General features: G+C 38.6%; 1 protein-coding gene across 1 annotated transcript in view; it reads right to left on the reverse strand.

The window, feature by feature from the left end:
- The window catches only part of syde2 (synapse defective 1, Rho GTPase, homolog 2 (C. elegans)), an 83625-nt gene that overhangs the window by 54178 nt on the left and 5495 nt on the right, over nt 1–23952 (reverse strand). Inside the window, exons 2-4 of the mRNA XM_062028199.1 lie at nt 18844–19130; nt 18165–18537; nt 2551–3683 (exon numbers count right to left, since the gene is read on the reverse strand). Coding sequence (XP_061884183.1) covers nt 2551–3683; nt 18165–18537; nt 18844–19130 — 1793 coding nt within the window. The remainder of the gene's footprint in view (nt 1–2550; nt 3684–18164; nt 18538–18843; nt 19131–23952) is intronic.

The raw sequence follows: 23952 nt of genomic DNA on the forward strand, positions 1-23952 counted from the left end.
TCACGCACACGTCCACACGGAAGTAATACAAATAACGATTTTCAAAACAAAAGCAGCACCGTTGTATTGCACACTCGACATAGATACTTTTTTAAATGTATTTTGTAATTTATAATTGGCCTCACGCGGGCTGGACAGGGACGCACAAAGGGCCGGATGCGGCCCGCGGGCCGCAGAATGCCCAGGTCTGGTCTACAACTTGCTCTAAGTTAAATTTTTCAAACCAAAAAATATAACAACACTACCAGCTAGCTTAGAGTTTGTGGTTTAAATAAACTATTTATTTTTTAATTTTTATATTTTTCACTATTACTAATTACTGTATCGGAAAAACATGCATTTTCATCACCTCAAGGAAAAAGTCTGGAGTTCAGGCTGTCTTGTACACACGTACATGCCCAGAGTGTGCGCACACACACAAAAGCATTTCAAAAGAGGCAACTAAAAATTTGCAGTAATGTTGTTACGATTGGCTATACATTCAGTGATTGCTAACGTTAGTAGCTAATAGCTCAAAACTCTGCCAAATCGCTATCAATACAAACTGCAAACATAATTGTCAGACAAACAACTAATCAGATATGCCTCTCAAAAAATCACAGGTATTTTTCAAACATAATTTGATCTGCATAATTGTTCATGTGATTACAGTTACAATAGGTTTACCGTATTTTTCGGACTATAAGTCGCAGTTTTTTTCATAGTTTGGCCGGGGGTGTGACTTATACTCAGGAGCGACTTATGTGTGAAATTATTAACACATTACCGTAAAATATCAAATAATATTATTTAGCTCATTCACGTAAGAGACTAGACGTATAAGATTTCATCGGATTTAGCGATTAGGAGTGACAGATTGTTTGGTAAACGTATAGCATGTTCTATATGTTATAGTTATTTGAATGACTCTTACCATAATATGTTACGTTAACATACCAGGCACGTTCTCAGTTGGTTATTTATGCGTCATATAACGTACACTTATTCAGCCTGTTGTTCACTATTCTTTATTTATTTTAAATTGCCTTTCAAATGTCTATTCTTGGTGTTGGGTTTTATCAAATAAATTTCCCCAAAAAATGCGACTTATACTCCAGTGCGACTTATATATGTTTTTTTCCTTCTTTATTATGCATTTTCGGTCGGTGCGATTTATACTCCGGAGCGACTTATACTCCGAAAAATACGGTAATTGTCAGTCATTTGAGTCTAGATGCAGATTAAGTGACCCCCAAAAAGAACTACATCAAATGTAAACATCAATACACTTGGTCTAAAATATTAACTATCCATCCATTAGCAAAAATGGCAAAGCTGGACCTTATCCCAGTTGACGAATGGGGGTATACGCGTTAACGATGGGTGATTTATTATCTATTGATAGAAAAACCTAACCATTCATTAAATAATAAATAAGTACAGCGGAAATCAAACAAGGAACCATCAATGCTGCCAGAGATAAACAGTAGTCCTGAGGGTAGGGTCAGCCTTCTTTTAAAGGTCTAATGTTTGTCTGTTGGCCCCAGGCACCTGCTGCCCCTGGCATGCCCCCCTAGAGTGATGTTGCAAACAATAGCCAGACACTTTTACTGCCACAGACTCCTAATTACAAAAAAACCTTGTCGCCTCTCTCGTGTCTCTGAAGACTGTTACTGGGTTTCAAAGAGCACATAAAATACATTGTGTGGGGGATCCACTATTACGATCCCATGATCCAGGAAAACCACAACCGGTGCCTCACCACCACATCACCAGTCCTCCTAACCTATTCTCTATTTTATGCTGCTGCTGTCATATAGACTGTATATACTGTAATATTGTACATGGTCATTGGTTTATATTGTATATATGTTATAGACATAATATAATATATCTGTATATAAATTACTCTGTACACATATTATGTATATATTCGTATATATGTTAGATTTTTTTATAGCTATATTAGTCTATTTATACCTGCATTGTCCTTTCCATCATTGTAACTGAGCTACTGTGTTGAACAATTTCCCTTGTGGATCATTAAAGTTTGTCTAAGTCTAAGTCTATAACTGTTTTTGCTCTTCTCTGAAAAAAGACTAGATGCCCGGGGAAGGTAATGACATCATAGTGTAGTACAGCTCCTTTTCTCATTCATCTCAGGCTTGTAATGAAGCATTACTACTGGCTGCGGGGCGAACGCTCCTCGCACGCCATACAGGATGTCTAGTGTCCACTTTTGTATTCCATAACCTTGTTTTTAAATGCATCTCCCTCTATTTTCAATTCAATTTTAAAGTTATATTCTCCTGAGAGCCAGCGTCTACTGCAGGGGACATTATTTTTGCGACATTTCTTTTGTCAGTTATATAATTACGGGGAAAGAATTCCACAACCTCGCGCTCAGGAAGATATATGTTCTAGAAACATACAGTGTTCATATATGTGCCTTTATACACCTAAAATGACAAGTAAATCATGGAGGATGAATTAGAACATCCATAGACAACATTTGCTAACTGTTTAGGCCAAGTATAGTTTATAGTACACTAGTTGTGGGTTTGGACTTACCTGATAACCTCGTTTCTCAATCTCATTGATGCATTTTCTTATGAGCAGCGGCACCGTGAGTCCGGAGTCCTCCCTCTCCACCACTCGCCACGCTTCCACACCAAACACCTGGGGTTTACGGTCTCCACCTGGTCCTCCATTCAAAGAGTTCTGCCATTGCTCCATCAGGCCCAGCTTGACGTAAATAAGCCCGCGAGGCTCCAGCTTGACCGCCAGCTGGTGGGAACGTGTTACCCGGAAGAGTGCAGGCAGGACCACTGTGCCGTGGCAGCAGACGCGGTTTCGTCTCGGCATGGGCTCCCAGCTGAAAACTACCAGCTTCAGATGCTGAGCATTCTCGAGCTCAATGTTAAAGGTGTGGTCCATGTCTAAAAAGGTAGTTCGACATGTGAGCAGGGCAGTTCTTGCTTTATTAACTGAGTCCACTTGGATGGCACAGTAAACGTCACGAGAGTCAATGCGAGGCGGTTTCAGGTCCTCTGCACCATAAAAGTGCAGACTCATCAATCCAGAGATGTACTGGCTACATTTGGGCTGCTCTGTGAAGCTGTAATGTCGGAAAGCATCAATGTCCAAATCCGTGCCATTTAGTTTTGAGCTTCCACCAGTTCCATCTGTGTCCTTACTTCTCCCCATCTTACTTTCTACACAGCTGTGCTTCCCAGATTTAGCCAGAAGCTCAGGTGAATCGCCATCGCTCAAGTATCCCCCTTTACTGGTGGATTTGGAGCTCCCATTGTTTTTCTTCTTGTTGAAGCTGTGTTGCGTGGACACGCTGCTGTCGAGGTGATAGCGTGAGATGACATTTCGTCTGGCCTGCCCAATTCCAGATACAGCTAACCTTTGAGGGCCTGATATTTGGGTGGTGGCTTCAGACCCCCCACCGGTGGCTCGGAGTGAATGGGATCTGGACTCTAAATGACCACTCCCATTGCTGTTACTGCTGCTTTGGCCCTTGACACTGAGTTTCCGGCTCAGCTCTGGAAGCTTCTTCATCTTCATGGAGATCTTCCTGACTGTGCGCGGGGACTTGATCTTGTCGGGGAATGACCAGTTGATGGAGCTGCTCTTTTTAGTAGGGTTTGGGCTAGAAGGAGGGGAGAAGCCAAGGGTATTGGTAACGTCTGGAACATCTAGGAAAACAATACAATGGTAACAAAAAGTTAAAAAGCAGGCCCGGCATGTATGAGTTACAGTCCCATTTAGTGACAGCAATGTACAGTACAGTTTGGCAGTGAATGCAGTAAACAAAAAGAGTTGGCAAACCAAGACAATAACTAAAAGAATGCTAAAATGGTGAGAAAGACTTTCCAATAATTGAATCCACTCCAAGCATGGTATATCAGCCTGTAGGCCAATGAGTATGGATTTTGAGAGCCAACCACAATGGGTTGACTGAATAGTGGCTGTTACTCAATTTGAATAATGTGTCTTGTTTGGAGGTGGGAGGAAGCCGGAGTACCCGGAGGGAACCCACGCAGTCACGGGGAGACTGGACAAATTCATAAACAAGTGTGGAACACTCACAGACAACCAATATGGATACAAACCTAACATCTACCGTATTTTCCGCACTATAAGGCGCACCTAAAAACCTCCGATTTTGTCAAAAGCTGACAGTGCGCTTTATAATCCAGTGCGCCTTATATATGGACCAATATTGAGCCTCCAACAGGTAAAAGTTTCAATCAATCAATCAATCGCAACTACGGTAAGCAGCCGCCGACTTCATTTTCCCCCGTCTTCATTTTCCCCCGTAGAAGAAGTTCTTCTTCTACGGTAAGCAGCCGCCGCCGTAGAAGAAGAAGAAGCGTGCGGTGCATGCTGGGATATATGACTGTGCGAGGCGTTTTGATTGATTGATTGAAACTTTTATTAGTAGATTGCACAGTGAAGTACATATTCCGTACAATTGGTCACTAAATGGTAACACCCAAATAAGTTTTTCAACTTGTTTAAGTCGGGGTCCACTTAAATTGAATCATGATACAGATATATACTATCAGATGTATACAATCATCATAATACAGTCATCACACAAGATAATCATCAGAGTATATACATTGAATTATTTACATTATTTACAATCCGGGGTGTGGGATGTGGAGGGGGGGTTAGGTTTGGTTGTTATCATCACTTCAGTCATCAACAATTGAGAACAGAGAAATGGACATTGAAACAGTGTAGGTCTGACTTGGTAGGATATGTGCCGTTTCATTTCCATTTGTTTGTTTATGTAAAGACCCCAAAATGGCTCCTATTAAGAGACACGCTTACGACGCAGAGTTTAAACTTAAGACGATCAGTCACACAGTACAACACGGGAATAGAGCAGCAGCGACTCGATTAATGCGACTTCGACGAGACATGTAAAGCTCACTTTATGAAGTTATTCCTCATCCACGAATCCCTCGAATTCTTCTTCTTCAGTGTCCGAATTAAACAGTTGGGCGAATACGGCATCCAACATGCCGGGTTGGATGCCGTATTCGCCCAACTGTTTAATTCGGACACTGAAGAAGAAGAATTCGAGGGATTCGTGGATGAGGAATAACTTCATAAAGTGAGCTTTACATGTTTATTTTGTGTGTTGTGTTGTGTGACATTAACGTTTGAGCAACATTGAGTTATTGATATATTGTTATTGCTCTTCACTATTTCGAGTATTACTATATTGTGATTGCACTAACGTTTGATTTACCGTAACAGTATCACTGTTTTTTACGTGTCTATTGAATCAGGGAAAAGTTCCCCTCCACTATGTGATATAAATGTTGCACTACATGGTATACCTTGCTGTTGTTAAAAGATAAACAAAACACCAAGTCACTGACTTTACCTCAGGGAAAATAATAAAACAGCTGTTTATTCATTTTGGGAGTGAACAGAGTTGTCAGAACGCTGGTTTGTAATTTATTAAAAAAGTTTGACTGACCTATCTGACTGTTTTGTTGACATTCCCTTTAGCGCAGCTCCATCTAATGGATGCATAACGTAACCCCAGCCTCTACTGTAGCGTCTATTCTATGCGCCTTATAATGCGGTGCGCCTTATAATGCGGTGCGCCTTATAGTGCGGAAAATACGGTAAACATACAGAAGAGACTACCATTGCAAAGATCATAAACAGTGTGCAGCTGCAGTGTTTATGGATGGAACCAAATCCTTTGACACAACTAACCGTAATAGCTTGACCAACATTTTTTTTTTTTTTTTTTTTTTTTTTTAATTTGTTTTTTTATAATGTCCTGCCCAGCTTCTCGGGCAAATCATATAGCAGATGTAGATGCCCATATCGGCTGTTCAGATTTACTTTACAAAAGAGAAGTGTAGGATGCTTCTCTTGTTGCCTTACTTGTATTTTGACTTTATTAAATGTATTTATATTATCATTTGGTGCAGCCGGGCCGGAGCAGGAGGGGATAGAAAGAGAGAAAAAGGAAGACAGAGGGGGGAATTGTGGGGACAAGAGGGGGATTAGACAGAGAGACAAAAACAACGACAGCAAACACAACAACAACAACAACAACAACAGAGCAACATCAGCAAATACGACATGTACAAATATGATGGTAAAAGTAATAGCAAATAAGCAGTTAGCGAAAATAAAATAAAAAATACAGAAATGACAATGAGCATTATTACACTAAAAATGGAGCAATATGAATACCAATAGAAATAGTGCTATTGATAATAAACAATACCAGTACTTTACCTTTATTATCAACAATACAATTGTTCAAATGCAACAATACATATACGTAATGATAACTTGAGATACGAAAGAATGCAGAAAAATGGAGGGGAAGAAAGAGAAGCAACCTACATTAACCTTGTAGATTGTTATAGTAACAATAGGTTAAGCTTTGTCAGTGTGCCATGTGTTATACCCAGTTTACCCTAGGGCAACAACGTTAATATATGTTTGATGAAACGTGATCATGTGCATGAGTGTATGTGTGCATATGTACAGTATGTGTATGTGTGCTTGTACAGTGAATGTATATGTACAGTATGTGTATATGTGTGTACAGCGAATGTATATGTACAGTATGTGTGTTTCCAATTTGACCAACAAATTGGAAGGGTATGGCATTAGAAGGTTGGTCTTGAACTAGGTAAGAAGCTGCTAAACCAACAGGGAGCAATACGTGAAGCTAGGCGAACACACATCAACGGCGCTAAAAATCCATCATCTTGCAGCGTACCCCAGGGATCAATACCGGGACAAAAACTGTTTAATCTCTATATAAACAACATTTGTAAAGTTACAAAGGACTTGAAGCTAGTATTATTTGCGGACAACACAAATGTGTTTTGTTAGATAGTTTGACAAAACCAGACTATCTTTGAATCTCAGTAACATTTAAATAATGATATTCAGTAACAGTAGAAGAGAAAGTCAAACACAAATACAAATAGAGTGCGTAGACATTGAAAGGGTAAAATAAATAACATTTTTAGGTGTATTAATAGAAGATAAATGAACTGGAAATCTCATATAAAAAATACATCATAAGGTGACAAGAAATACTTAATGAATGAACAAAGTTAAATATATTCTGGACCAATAACCACTCCATATTCTCTACTGCTCGCCAGCTAGTCGCTAGCATATCTGAGTTATTGTGCAAAAATATGGGGAAATAACTACAAAAGTAGGCTTGATTCATTAACTTTGTTACAAAAAAGTCTGTTAAAATAATACAACATGTTGGCTATTGAGAACATTCAAACTCTTTATTTATTGAATCAAAAGTATTGACAATCAATGATTTGGCGTATTTGCAAGCAGCTCAAATTATGCACAAAGTAACCTATAACCTGCTACCCAAGAATGTACAACAATTATTCTCAACAAAAGAGAAGAAATATAACCTTAGGGAAAATTGTTATTTAAAAATCTGATTGCATGTACAACACTTAAAACCTTTAGTATATCAGTATGTGGAACTAAATTATGGAATGGATTAAGAAAATAAATCAAACAATTTACTAAAATGATCTGGTTTAATAAACTGTTAAAATTCAAAGTGTTTCCAAAGTACAAAGAAGAACCTAAATAAAGCTTTTGAACCTTTTAATTTTTTTTTTAATTGAGATGATCTTATTTATCTCATTCTGTGAATCACAACTAAACTATTTATTTATGACAATTTTATTTTTTTAATGTGTTTACTTTTGTATTTATTTATTTACTCCTTTATCAATGTATCTATCATTTATTTATGTATTTGTGTTACAGATTGAGTACAGGAAGTGAACTAACAAATGTTACGAAACGGAAAGGGGTTGCATCAAATAAGCTATGCTTCTTCTTACTGTTTTTCAGACATGCTGTACGGCGAAACTGGAAATATTGGTTATAGATATAATACCATATCCAATTAGGTTAGTTTGTTACCTAAGGTCATGCTTAAAAGACAACGGGTATCTTTGAAGTTTTTATTCAACTCTATCCATTTTAGCCCTTTTTCTTTATAGATATAGGGCCTAATCTACTCAAGGTTTGTATGTTATAAAACACGTGCAAGCTGATTTACTAAACTTGTGCTCAGTGGATTGCGTCTCTTAAATGAGCAAACAGAAAGCAAAATCCATTTGAAATGTGCGCGCAAACTGAAAGACAAATGATAGAAAATTCTCCGTCCTAAATGTATGTATTAACATATTTGAATGGTCAGAAATAAAAAAAATCAGACATATTGTCTATTTAGCAATACAATTTCAAATTCAACTGATTCGTTTTGGTGTCTACTGTTTTTATGGCGTTACATCTTACTTCTTGTAAACATACATTTTCATGCATTTTTGCATGCATTTCTCGATCATTCCAAATGCACCATCACAAGAACAGCTCTTTCCAGAGCGCACCTTCGGCCTACTAAAAAACGGTTCTAGATCCAGATCGCACAATAGTAAATCGTCCAGAATAAGTTGTGTGTGCTGCCTATTTCATAACATAACGAAACAGCACCATTTAGACCATTACACCATACGTAATAATATGGAGGTAAATTATTTTCTCTTTGGGCGGTCTGCACCACTTTTGCATGCTATCACCTAGTAGATCACCTGCTATACACCTACTGATTGCAATTTCATAGTTTGCATATGCCATTTAGTGTAGAGCAGGCCCATTGTGTTTTATATCCATGAAACATCAGGATAAAGACCTCAAAGTTAGTGGACATATACCGGTAATGCAAGTAGATGCAGTTGCTTTTTTATCTGGTGACGAAAGCGAAAGGGCAAACAAAGATTTGCCGATTCATTTGATTTGGTTAATTCCGCATGGATTACCTTGATTCGGTTGAGACAGAAAAACACCATGTCCACACTCACATTCCCTTAGTTATGTACCTGTCTCCTTTCTACTTTAGAGGGAACACCTTGCAGCAGGGGAGCATGGGTTCATGGAGGATTAAGTCTGCATCACATGATTTGGCAAGTCCTTTGATGACTGCTTTTAAAACTAACCTCATTTGGATCAAGCAGGAATGCCCAGTCGATGCTAAATGGATGCCAAGTTTCAAGTTTTTTTTCAAGCTTTTTAATTTCTGGGAATAAACCTCAAGATACCAGAGTGGTATTGTAGGGTGAGAAGAAAGATACAGAGCTAAGCCGTGCCAACCTCACAAGCTTTATTTTAAGAAGGGACCTGCAGTTCTATTCTGGGTTCCACAAGTGAGAGGTTGGAGGCAGAGGTGCAACAGCATGAAGAGTAAGCTGTGGAGCAGGAGCGGAACAGGGTGTAACCAAAGGATGGGGGACAAAGACACCCCTTGTCCAGACACTGAGAGGTCTGTATGTTGAATTGGAGGGTTGGCAAAGCTTTTGGCGAATGTACAAGTGAACAGTGCTGTTCACTCACATTCCTCACCCAACCATGTTTAGCCTCCTTTTCCCCCTTCACTCAGTAGCCTTCCTTATCCCAGCTTCCTGCCAATATTAGACACAGAGGAACTCTGAGAAGGGAGAGCAAGGGTGGAGACCAGTATAGAGTACAGTAGAGTAAATGCCTTGTACAACACTGCATGTACAAATTATGACATTATTTATAACACATGTAAAGAAATGCCAAGTGAGGCATTTTGTTTTTGTGTTTGTACATGTTTCTATTGAGTGTGTCTGTAAAAATATTTTCACAGAAAACAGGTGTTAGAAAAAACAGGGCCTCGTTATAGTCGGGTCAATTTGGTACATCCATTTGCATGCTTGTAGAAACAATCTAATCCATACATAAGAACATGAGCCCTGTAAGGCAGACTAGCCTGTGACATAGGTAATACTTCTGCATTGTTAACGACTGTGACACACACACTTACACAGCTGTAACTCCTATAGCCTTTGACCTTGTGGCAGCAGCAGCAATAAGAGTAACGTGACACGCTGCTAGCTGTGGTTCAGAGGCGACAGTTTGACACTCTACCCTCCAGGGCCATGTTCCTAGGTCAAAGGCCAAAGGTCTGCATTCCTGTGGGTGACACGTGAGCCCTTTAACTGTGTCCACCTCAACCATCTATAGACAATACATAAGTACTGTATGTACTCACTATATTACTGTAACACAGAACCAGAGTCCATGCTCATATGCAAACAGAAAGAACACACTCATGTTGTGACCCTGGAGCTAGACTGGGCAGCCTCCAATACAGGCAAGGAATTTATGACGAGGGTCTTTCACAACACTAGCACCAGTCAGGTGCAGGAAGAGGGTGTGTGTGAAGAATAACATGATCAAATGTTATTTGACAAATTACGCAAGGTTAACAGATAAAATATGCATTCAGTAAAATGAAAGCCTAAAAAATATGTATAGTGTCTGTGTTAGTAATTGGTTGTCAAACTTGTCACAGATGACCCCTCAAAGTAAAATAGCTTGCTTTTAAGGGGAGGTAATGTTATGTCCACAAAAACGGGTGTTAAATGTAAAGACCCGCAAGGTCATTGAGTGCTGACAAACAAAAAGAATGTAAATAAACTTGTGAATGGCACACTTGTCCACTTGTTTCTTTATTTGGGGACAAAGGTTCTGCTCTGTGCTACTTCCGAACCACTTGGCTCGAAACCATCAGTATAGGACTTACAGTGGCCGCAGGAGCTCGACTGTTTAATCACGATGGTTACAAAACCCCTGCTAATATAGCCAAGTATGCAGGCCTACTTGCTAGCGCAACATGGCCAATTGCCAAGGTAGCCCTCTTTGGTTTAGCTTTAGCCATTTGTGTCCTGCCATTAGCAGAAGAGAGGCTGTAGTGCATGTAACAGCCTCTGTGCACTGTACAAAAATGTCCTTATTAATTTTTGTACAACTCACTTTCCGTATGATTCCGTTTTCAACAAAAAAAATCCACAAAATTGTGCCCCAATCTTCATTGTCTTAGCTAGACCAGAGACAGGTGTGATGTGCAGGGAAATGTGTAAGTACATCAAAAATCCAAGTTACATTCTGAATTGTAAAGTGTTCACTTTGCTTTAAAATCTTGATTAGTGTAATTACAAACAGCTGCACAACGCAGCCTCCCCATACAGGAGTAAAGGGAACGCATTTAACACAAAACAGGACAGAGCACTGAACCAGAACTATACCATAGAACTAACAATGAAGTGACTAGATCTTTACTGTAAACACACATTTATCATTACAGTGACTACAGCGTTACTGTAAATCTACATTTACCGCGACCAGTGACAGCCGAGCTAAAAGAAGAGACAATTGGCTGCGACCACTGCAAAAACACAACAAAATCATGAATAACTTGTTTAATTAAGCATTTAAAGTGGAGGCGTGTTGGACATCTAGAGAGTTAGCCTTTTAGCCAGCTAGTTAACAACAGAGAAACACAGATGTGTAAATATCATTTTAGCCAAAGTTCACCAGCTAAACTTTTTCTACATACTTGTGTGCAGTTTTATAAACACAACATCATCACAAAATGCTCTTTCATTTTTGAGGAAGTTAAATACCTTTGGTGTCGTTGTTTGCATTACAACATGTATTTGTTGTTTTTATTAGCACTTTGCCTGCCCTTGCTTTTAAATGCACGTTTTAAAAGAGTAGAGAAAAGAGCAGCACCGTTACAGTATAAATAAGTATATCTGATCTTTGTTGTGAGGTTGCACATGCCTAAAAATATCTCAAGCTGAATTTAAAAGCCGATGGCTAAATTAGAGCCACTGAATAGGTATATGCTTTATAATCAGATTAGTCGACTAATTGTTAGGATAGTCTATGACAAGTCGATAATCAAAATAGTTGTTAATTGTAGTCCTGGCAAAAATCCCTTGTTGTTAGACAAGCTCTGTTTCAATCCTGTACACATACTACTTGATATTAGGAAAACAACTTCAAACTACGTCACAATTGTTGGCAAATCATAATGACTCTTTTGGAACAAGGTACAATTGTTTTGTAAATACCTCAAAAGTGCTTCAATGGTTTAAATTCAAATGTTCTGCACTTATGAAGACCGCCAATACACAAAAAAGTAAAGGTGGTTCTGCATAATATGATCCCTTTAAAACATAATGGCAGGTTTCCTCTTTAATGTTTTTGTGTGATCATTCATTGTCTACGCATGTAAATTCAAATATATGTTTATGAGGTTACAGCAGAACTAAGTGATTTTCTTTGAGTTTCTACTTTCAAGAGAAAACTATGAGAAAACTGTGTCACCTTAAGTTCACATTTATCACCAGGTTATGGAATCCACTCTGGATTTAGAGTGTTGTTCTCACAATGTTGTTCTACTGTCTTGTTGACTTCCTCTCGGCCAAACCATGCAGACGTCAGCCAAGACTAGATTCTTGATTTCAACTCCAAGACTCGAGCTCGAGTGTAACTTTAGCAGTATGGGCTCCTTCTCAAATACAGCAGTCAGTGAGAGAAAAACAACCCCCATAAAAAAAAAACTCTGATTAAATTCTGAGCCCTGGCCAAGTCAGATTCCACATCCTGCCACCAAAGAGAAGAAGAAGTGGGAACACACCAAGCGTACTACCCCCAGAGTCCATCAATCATTATTCTCCATATAACAGAGCTTTCAAATGGACAAAAAGTCAGTCAATAGGCAGCACACGAGGAGTCTGAAGTGCATCCGGTGAGGGGGGAAAGAACCAGCCACCCGAACAGAGGAAAACTATAGACATAAAGAGTCATCTACATCTGCACTACTTCATTAATTCATCAGCTGACTTATTTGTGCTCAAACAACAACGGCTCTGTGAAATCTTTATCCATGCTAAATAAGTCAAGTGTTACACACTGCTAATTATGAATACTCACAAAACAGAAGTCACAGAAAAGATGGAATGAAAAGAGTAAAGGGCAACCCTGTGGCTGCGCCCCCATTTTGAGAGTCAATGACATTGCCTGTGCCCGGATCAAAGGCTGCTATTCACGAAGCGCCATTGGGTAAATTTGTAAAGCGGTGTTGAAGAAACTTACCTCTGGTGCATCTACTACACAACACATTGCAATAGTACCTATTTTCATACATTCATAAAATAAAGGAATATAGGAATATTTTTGCACATTTAACCAATTCTCTGCGGATATTTCAAATCGATTGTAATTAATATGCGTTACAAGAGAAAAATTACCCATTTACAGTAGACCCAACCAAATACATACACAATATAGCCTATGAATGTGGCAGGGCATGACACAGAGCAATACCACAATACAGAGCAATACCACAACAAGCCCACAACAAGAGGCCATCTGAGCAAGGGTCCTCCTTTTCTGATTAAGCATTGGGAAATGTGCAGACCAGTCAATGCAAAACACATTTTTTTTATTAAAAAAATAAAAATACAACAAAAACACAACTATTCCTAAGTCCAATACTAAATCTTCCACAACCTAATAAGAATTTGGCATTTATTTTCGGCACAATAATATTGGCAAAACCATTAAAATCTTCTTCACATTTGGTAGCTGCACCTACCACAGTGATGATGCCCAGCCTTTGACTAGTGGGAGTCATGACTAGCAATAGTACGACAAAGAGCTATCGATTATTTTAGTAATCGAATAACCTATTGATTATTTTGTTCTAGGGATGTAACAATATGAACATTTTAGATCACAGTTATTGTGACTAAAATGATTATGGTTATCATTATTATTGTGGTATTGTTGAATGTGGTCAAAAAGTACTTTGAACACATTGAAATATTTTGGCCATGTATGTTTTTAAATAAGTAAAATAAACAGACATGTCTATGGATGTTCCCATTCATCCAAGTAATTGTATTCTTAGGGCATTCACTCAATCACAACTGGACTGTTCAGTTGGTCTTAGAAGACGTTTCCTTTCTCATCCAAGTAGGTTTCATTAGTTGTTGCTCATAGACTGAGATTGGTCAGATCTAGTCTTGGAAAAAAATCTAATCAAATCTATTAATATTTATTATTTCTGGTGTGCGTTGTGTCCTACTCTCTTCAGCGGTCTTTGAACGCACCATAAAAACACCTCCGCCTTGTATTCCCTTGAGTATAGAACGCTCACTCTGTTTTAAGAAAGTACAGCTTGTAGGTTCAATGTGCACAATTGAATAGTTTAGTTGCTCAAACAGCAATGTGTTTATATAAGTATAAATTGGGATATGTAGTTTGTTAATGGAGAAATATGTTCATGTCTCTCTTGTTTTCATGTTAGCATTTAAGCTAGCGAGCTGGCGCCAGTCAGTCCGTGAGTTTGCAGTTATCAATATTGTTTTTTTGATCGTTTTGCTTTAAAACGGTAATACTAACCGTCTGGAGTTTTACCCTGGTTATCATTAATACTGTTTATTGTCACATCCCTAGTTTGTTCGATTAATCAAGTAATTGTATAAAACCCACTTTATAGCCCCAATGCGTATTTTAGGGGAAAAAAGTTAAAATTTCTGCATGCCATAACTTTCAATGTATATTTTTGTAATTAATGCACTTATAACGTGTGCATTAGTAAAAAATAAAAGATAAACCTCTCCACTAATTGCCGCCACACAGTTAATGTGTCAGTACACCACCGCTCTCATGTGTGCTGTATTGCAGCAGACATGCAGGAACTCTGTCTGCGTATTAAAAGATCAGAGCACGCCATGCCGTCCGAATTTGCTAAATATGTATTTGTTGTACTTATTAAACGATTAATCGAAACAACAGAATATAAACTAGGGGTTATTTATAATCTAATTACTGGATTTAATCCATTAATCGCAGCCCTACTGGAGACGCTTTTCAGTTGTTTGGTAACACTACGCCTCCACGGTGAAATACGTAAACCAGGGGTGTCCAAAGTGCGGCCCAGGGGCATTTTTTATCGCGTGAAAATAATTTTTTAAAAATGCAAAATTTGGAGCAAAAGGGTAAATGAAAGGGACATTTAATGACAAAAATCTGAAATGTCGATATGGATAACTAATAATAGTGCAAAGATAGGCGGCGTCACTACACAGGTCAGTGTAAATATTGTGGTGTGGTTAGATTGCTGGCAAATTCAGCTTCAAAATACACTCAGAAGGTACTTAAGATAAAACGGTTTTGTTTTGAGCAAATACATAATACGCATTTAACTAAAACATATGACATTCTCACAATAAAATGTAATATGTTTCAAAATATTTGGTTTCTTTTTCAACAGTTCATATACTGCAATTAACCACGATTAATCAAAATTCAAGTGTGATTAATCTGATTTAGAAAACATTTTGTTTGGCAGCATGAGTTGAAATATATGTTTAGCTTTGTTTAGCCTTTTTGAAAAATCACACACATGCATCATGGCCAATTATACAAATACGATTAACAAAGTGGCATCGACAACTACTGGTGTGAAACTATTATAACTAGAGATGTCTGATAATGGCTTTTTTGCCGATATCCAATATTCCGATATTGTCCAACTCTTAATTACCGATTCCGATATCAACCGATACCGATATATACAGTCGTGGAATTAACACATTATTATGCTTAGATTTGTTGTGATGCCCCGCTGGATGCATTAAACAATGTAAAAAGGTTTTCCAAAATAAATCAACTCACGTTATGGAAAAAAATGCCAACATGGCACTGCCATATTTATTATTGAAGTCCCAAAGTGCATTATTTTTTTTAACATGCCTCAAAACAGCAGCTTGGAATTTGGGACATGCTCTCCCTGAGAGAGCATGAGGAGGTTGAGGTGGGCGGGGTTGGGGGGGTTGAGGTGGGGGGGGGTGTAGGGGGGGTAGGGAGTAGCGGGGGGTGTATATTGTAGCGTCCCGGAAAAGTTAGTGCTGCAAGGGGTTCTGGGTATTTGTTCTGTTGTGTTTATGTTGTGTTACGGTGCGGATGTTCTCCCGAAATGTGTTTGCCATTCTTGTTTGGTGTGGGTTCACAGTGTGGCGCATATTTGTAACAGTGTTAAAGTTGTTTATACGGTCACCCTCAGTGTGACCTGTATGGCTGTTGACCAAGTATACGATAATATCGGACTGCCGATATTATCGGCCGATAAATGCTTTAAAATGTAATATCGGAAATTATCGGTATCGGTTTCAAAAAGTGAAATTTATGACTTTTTAAAACGCCGCTGTACGGAGTGGTACACGGACGTAGGGAGAAGTACGGAGCGCCAATAAACCTTAAAGGCACTGCCTTTGCATGCCGGCTCAATCACATAATATCTACGGCTTTTCACACACACAAGTGAATGCCACGTATACTTGGTCAACAGCCATACAGGTCACACTGATTATATTATAATTATAACAATGCTTCAAGTCATCTTTGCCAGTGGATTGTGTACATGTGGAACTTTCCGAAAAGCACTTTCCTGTTTTAAATAGCCAATCATTCAACCTTTACCTCGTTCAGCAATTTAAAACTGCGGTTCCATGGCAAACACACAGTAGTTAAACACTACTAAGTAGCACATTGGCCACATCAGACCCGCACACAATCAATTGTAATGTCAACAGCAAGAAAAGTAGTGCAAGAGCAGAAGGGATAGGGTAAACACACTGCAGCTCACTCTTCTCACAGCAACCATAAATGCACACGTCAAGCAGAGTATCACAGAACTGCTCATGAGGACTACTGTTCAACAGAACCTATTCATCCACAATTAAACCAATTACACCATGATGAGAAAATGGATCAGATCACAAGTAGGTCACAGCTAAAAGTGAACATTAAAACTTACTTTCACAGACATTTAAAATAATAATTGTTATCTGGCCAAAATTGCAACTACAGCCTCCATTTATGGCCACTGATCTACTTAAGCAGGATAAAAAGCCCCAAATTATACTAGCAGATTTCATCCGACCTATCTGACACCAATCAAAGTGTAGGCAGAAATATCCCAAATTCAATTGGCTGTGTGTGCCATGATTAGTGCTTAGGCGAGATCTCGAAAACCCTTTTGGGACTAGTCGTTAAATCCTATTACCACATGGAACGTTGCTGAGCCACGCAAGGTGCAGAAATAGTCAGGAGTTAGAGCTCGGAGTATTCTAACAAAAGAATTGTCAACTTTCTACAAAACAGTTACTCTCTTTTATTTTTTATCAGTGAGGTGCAATTATTGCGATATAATTTTTAGGGAAAACAAAAGTGGTCTTTCTTGCAGTCAAACTGTTACTGGTAACACAAAATCCTAAGTATTAAATGTCTTTATTCTACCCACACTCAGCATTGCGTTGCACTTTGGCAAGTAAAAGGCACTTCGCGTGCCATAGAAAAGTGTTGTCAGAAGTCGTAATTATAGGCTCAGCTCAAGCTACGCCAATTGGTCCAAACTACTATGTTGCCACATCAGAGAGAACAAAAAAGTCGGAAGTCAGGGAAAAAAATAAAAACAAGCAGAGCTTATTAAGAGACAGGGAAGCGTGTGCTGGCTGTCATCGTTGACATCAGAACAATTTCCAAGAATGAAACTGAATCAACTGATTACGTTTTTTTGACAGTCCTAGTTCTCCACATCCCACATGATGCTGCAATAGTTGACATACATATATATATATATATATATATATATATATATATATATATATATATATATATATATATATATATATATATACACAGTATATATATATATATATATATATATAAAACTTTAATTATTGTTTCTATAATTAGGCACAGAGCTGCAAATCTAATTATGTTCAAGGTAGAACCATTGACTTTGTTGCTACAGTTTCTCTTGCCTGAAGTTTAATGAATGAGGGACGGATGGAGGGACATAGCCTCGTTAGTATCCTCACAGTAAAAATATTATTATTAATGAATACAATACATTCAGAAAATAACTAGTTTTTATTGGGAATAACTTCTGTTGTATGATTAAGATTCAATATAAAAAAAAGTTCTGAATAGGTTTTTAAATTAACAACGGTTTTTGGTTCTGAAACTAGTTAAGCAATTATTGCCACGCAATCAAATACGTATGTAAATCCTTTCATTAGGAATATTTGTACACTAAAGTTTGAGTTTAACGAAAAAGATAGAGAGAATGACTCACAAAGGAAATGGACCCTTAAAGAAAAAGCAGGAAAAACAAAGAGGAGTGACAAATAAAGCAAAACAGAATATGAACATGACAATGCCAAGAGGTGTGTGTCTTCTAGACTTACCTATAGTCTTGGTGGAAAAAGGTCCTCCCTCCTCCTGTGGTTTGCACGCAAGCATCTGCCTGTGCAGATTTAGCGACTCTGTGGAATGTGCAGCATTCCCCTGATCTCCTGAACTACTATCCTCGAGCGACTCTGGCCCGCTGTTGTCCAGGGTTTGCCCAACAAGAGCCGCATCCCGTTCCCTGCTGGGCCGCCTCTGGGGCTCACTCCTATGGGGGATGAGATGCCGGACAGAGGGTCTCCTAGACGCCTCATGATCATCATCCTCAGGGATTGGGTTGTACCAAATCTCGCCTTCGTCATCTGCATCGTTCTCCTCTGCTGGATCCACACTCCTGGGGTTAGGCGACCCCGTGGACTGACTGACGCTTACCTAAATCAAAAGTCAGACAAAGATATTTATCAAGATTGATTGGTGATTAAAACACACTGATATATACAACTGGCCTGGTTCTCATTCATCTTTTGATTAATTTTCTACCCCTTGTCCTGTTCAGGGTCAAGAGTAAACTGGAGCTAATCCAAACTAATTCTTATTTTCTTCACTTTGGTTGTAATGGCGACACAGTACTTCTCGCCCCCCCCGCCCCCGTACAGTGTAGCTGTGTTTCTTTGGCAAGACAGTAATTCATAAGGAGATTATAAAAAGTACAAAATAGTAAACAATTCTCAATAAGACCTTGGGTATGCGCAGATGAACTGGCCGTGAAGGTGCTCCCCCTGAAGCTCTCAGCTGCTCTGGGGAGGGACTGGGAGTAGAAGGCAGCGTTGTGGAGCACTGGCAGACCTCCTCCTCAGCTCCTAGCTTGCCTTGCAGCTCATCCGTAGTGCAATGGTTCTTTCCGAGGGTGCTCTGCTGCAGCCAGTTGCGCTTCTTTGCGACTGTGATGGTGTGGAGGTGTGGTCGCCATGTTGAAAGCTCATTGGTCCTAGCAGCCCCTTGAGTTTGGGCATTTTCAATGAGAGCTGAATGATTGATAGAAGGAGACGTTTAGATAATGTGAGGTGGTTACCATCACATACCAAAATATATGCAGAACAAATTAATCATGAGGAACATTGTTACCTAAATACCTAAACTGAGGTTAATTATTTAAATGTCTGCTATATCAAGATTAGAAAGAGTTTAATGTGACTCATGCCCTGTCAAGTTGAAGGAAACATCTGTATCAAGAAACCAAAGGGGAGTGCTTATAGGAAAAATGAATGCCATAGATACTTTTGTTTGTTTGTTTGTAGCTCAAAAGCCAACGCTTTTGCCAGACCATACCGCAGGCTCAGAGACCTGTTTGTATTTCATGTGCCAAAAATACTTCATATTCATGATCCACAACACAATATGTGGCACTTTTTGAGTTTTTGAAGTGCAGAAGGCAAGAGACCAATGAGAGAAAAATAAGTCAACGTGTGTGTCCTTGCTATAACTTTTATCATAGGTTATACCTTTTTAAGAATGTTTCCGCCTTATACTCTTGAACAAACCTCTGTGCAGGCCTAATTGACAACCACACCATTTCTCAGGGAAGTGTATTTGCATCCACACATCCTCCAAATTATACACTAAAAACAATGTCCACTTTAAAAAAATGGAATACAAAGCAGCATAATGTACATTTCTAAGAGTGGTCATTTCACCAGCCCATGAGGTAAAAGCTTTGGACTGTTAACCCACTGTCAGGAAGTGAGATTTACATAGCGTTCTATAACACACCTATATTGTATGGTGTCTGTTACACTCACTCCCTCCAAACCTCACACTCATCCGGGTCACAGCACCAAAGTAAGAGTGGTCATTCCACGCAGTCCAGCCCTGCACATGCATTGGACTACAAATCACCACTAGTTGAGAGTTAAGTCAAGCAGTGCAAACCAATGTGCTAAAAACCCTGGGCTGTAAACTCCTTGTCTGGCCCAGCTCTTAAGGCGTTGGAAAGTGAGGCACAGAACACTAGTTGGCATCCGTTAACACATTGGTAGTGTGCAAATAACAAGTGAGATTTAACCACATCTCCTAACATGTTTTATTTGTTAGCCCAAAACAGTCTGATCAAGAAAATGCTAGATGTTATTAGTTTATATATATATATATATATATATATATATATATATATATATATATATATATATATATATATATATATATATATATATATATATATATATATATATATATATATATATATATATATATATTGTTTGTAAACGTTTTGTGCTGAAAGCTGCTTAAAAATAAATGTATGTCCCCATGCACATTCTCTTCTGAACAGCATTTCAATGACCTACGAACCAATGTTTTTCAAAAAGCTTCTAGTACACTTATATCACCATTTTAATCATTTATCTTGCTAGATTTCCCTTTAGACCACACAATTTGGATTTGCATGACTGCTATCTTTCTCCATTATCGTCATGAAACCAACAACAAACATAAAAGCTCTGATCAAAGCATCCCCCATTGTTTTGTATAACACATGAGCAGAGAGGGTGTTGGCATACCAAACTGCCAGGCTGCTTCATTTCAGCATTCCTACTGGTATGAAGAGCAAATAGGGTAGTCTCTAGAACGGAATAGTGTGGTTGGAAAACATCTGTTATGAAGCTGAAATGTCAGACTTTTTAAAGTTCCATGAATCCAGACTTGAGAGCCCCTTTCCCATTACACAACACATTTGTTTCGCTACCATCAGCAAACTTTTTACCACCTAAGTAATCAGATATCTATGTTATAAAGGCCTGTGGAATTAAATTGGTTTCAACGTAAACACGGTTTCTTGTTGGATTATGGTATATTTTACAATCGTACACTTCTAAGTGTAAGAATTAGGAATAAAGTCTAGTTTAAAGGTGAGTTTTGTCTTGAAAATTGAATCCTGTTAATTCAATGTGCACTATTGAATAGCTTAGTTGATCTAACAGCAATGTGTTTATACAGGTTTGGATTGGCTATGACATTTGTAATGGGGAAAGACATTATTGCCTTTTGTATTCATGTTAGCATTTATGCTAACGTGCTAGCTGGCTTCTCTATGAAAGAAGCAGTGTCCCTTCGTGAGTTTATGAAATTGCGGTTAACAATCACAGTTTTGTGACAGTTTAAATTTCAAACTGTAATATTAACTGTTAGAGGTTTTACCGCAGTTTATCATTAAAACCGGTAATAGATATTTATGCTACATAAGGTTGCCTTACAGGAACATCAAGAAACATAAGGTTGGTAGATAAACAATGAAGGAAGTGTGTATCCATCAAGATGTACAATTTGTTGCGGATCCAAATTACAATTGTTTGGTGGATGTCTGCATTCTACCCAAGTTTAAGTTTATTCATAATATTGAAGGTTAAAATCCAAATTATAGGCACAACCAATGCACAAGCTGCTATACAAGCCTATAGGAAGAGAGGGTGCCTCTACGTGGAGTTGTTGTCAACATGCCACCGTGCCATCTTCTTTGAGGGGTCTTTCATAACTGGGAAAAGAAGCATGTGCTGACACGAACAGCATTCCAGACCACGGCTACAGATTTACAGCCTTAAACACTGTCTCCTACGACCGCCACACTCCTTCCTGAGCCTTTCCAAAGCAATAATAGGCCATTGGATTGGCTTCATGACAGTTTACGTCATATTTGCTGCTATTGATTAAAGACATGTTTAGTAGAGGCCAGAAGTAGAAATCTAACCTCTTCATTTAGCAATTTTTTCACACTCTCAACCCTGTCCAATGATCACACCTTTTAAATACATTTTTAGAAGAATAAATCCCTAGTCCTTTTTTGGAAACTTACTATAAATACTCCAAACAGAGAGCAAAGTCAAAGCTGTAGCACTTTAAAAGGTTATGATGTTTTTCTGGACTCAGTTGGACAAAACAATCCATTTGAAGTATTGAGTTTAAGTTTACCATTTAGTCTTTTTTTTTTTATTAGAATGAAAGTATATTAAAGTAAAATATTTTGTCTCTAACGACTGGACAATAAATACCTAAATTGCTAAACATTTGCATGCCATATATCATACTTGCCAACCTTGAGACCTCCAATATCGGCAGGTGGGGGGTAGGGGGTGGGGGGGGGGTCGGGGGCGTGGTTGGGGGCGTGGTTATTTACAGCTAGAATTCACCAACTCGAGTATTTCATATATATTTCATATATATATATATATATATATATATATATATATATATATATATATATATATATATATATATATATATATATATATGTATGAAATACGTGACTTTCAGTGAATTCTAGCTATATATATATATATATATATATATATATATATATATATATATATATATATATATATATATATATATATATATTTATTTTATTTACATAGAAAAAAAATAAAAAAATACTTGAATTTCAGTCTTCCGTTGGCTATCCATTAGATGGCAGTATTGTCCTGTTTAACTTCTCCGTTCATTGGGCAGGCAAAGCCTCTATTGTGGGAAAGCGGACGTGAGAACAGGCTGTCCCCTATCAGTCTCAGGTCCGCATTGAGCTGGAGGGGGCGTGGCCTCCAGCTCCGGCTGAATACCGGGAGCTGGTCGGGAGAAAATCTCTGCCGGGAGGTTGTCGGGAGAGGCGCTGAATACCGGGAGCTGGTCGGGAGAAAATCTCTGCCGGGAGGTTGTCGGGAGAGGCGCTGAATACCGGGATTCTCCCGCTAAAAACGGGAGGGTTGGCAAGTATGCCATATATGCACACCCTGCCTTCCTGTGACACAGTACTGTGTAATGATGCGGTGAAGCATCGTAAATCTCACACCCCTAAAAGGTAACAGATGTCTACAGCCCTTTAACAATAATACAAAGTTGCTTATGTGTGTGTGGTAGGAAAAGGAAAGAGGTGGTGTACACATTGGCTAAAGAGCTAAAAACAGGAAAAAAAAAGCTATTTCCTGGATGTACTATTATAAACCTGTCAGTTAACCTCACTCTAAATATATTCCCGTTCTAAATCTTGTAAGTGAATCATGTTCTCTCCAAACACTTGATCCACTTTCCCATGGGCTTTCCTTTTAGCTTTTCTCAACAGAGGCTCTTCTTTTGATAAGAGCAAAACCTATGCTAGCTACTTTTCTTGTCCATACAGACTGCACTTTGTCGTTCAAACAGAGTTTCGGGTGCCCCATCCGAGGGAATCTTTTGCTGTGTGCCATGCATTCCTGTTGATGCTAATTCATATGCTAATGAGGATCCTCTGAGTAGATTTTTTTTACATCAACACGGGGCTGAGATCATCCGAGGTTGCATCACATGCCAACACTTGCAACTCGCTGAGGTGTTCGGGCAGCACAGTGAAATGTGTGTACTACTGTGCCTTGATAGCTAAATGCCTATAATTGTTGCTACTTGACAACACTACCTATAAGGCTCTCACTTAACATTTTTACTCATAATCAGTCATATCAAATGACCTTAGAAAGAGCTAGGATGTGTCCTATCATGTGACTCATTCTGCTTCTAAACCATGCTGGCATTAATCCTGTTGCCTCAGGTTTCTCCTCCATCACTCGGGCTGTCTCTTAAGCTCCCTTCCTTGATAAATGTGTCCACGTACAAAACCATCAGACAGACAAATTATTGTGCCTACAGCATCAGTCTTGTGAGCTTGTGAAAAAAAAGGTCTAGTATTGTCTAAAATCTATATTGGGATACATGTTGCAGCCTCCTGCGATAACAGGTGAAACTCTAAAAATGTGAATATCGTGCAAAGGTTTTTTTTCTTCTAGCAATTAGATTTACAAGGTGAAACTAATAGGCTCATAACATGCAACT

The sequence above is a fragment of the Entelurus aequoreus genome, linkage group LG19 (genome assembly GCF_033978785.1).
Source record: "Entelurus aequoreus isolate RoL-2023_Sb linkage group LG19, RoL_Eaeq_v1.1, whole genome shotgun sequence".
NCBI classification, from domain to species: Eukaryota; Metazoa; Chordata; class Actinopteri; order Syngnathiformes; family Syngnathidae; genus Entelurus; species Entelurus aequoreus.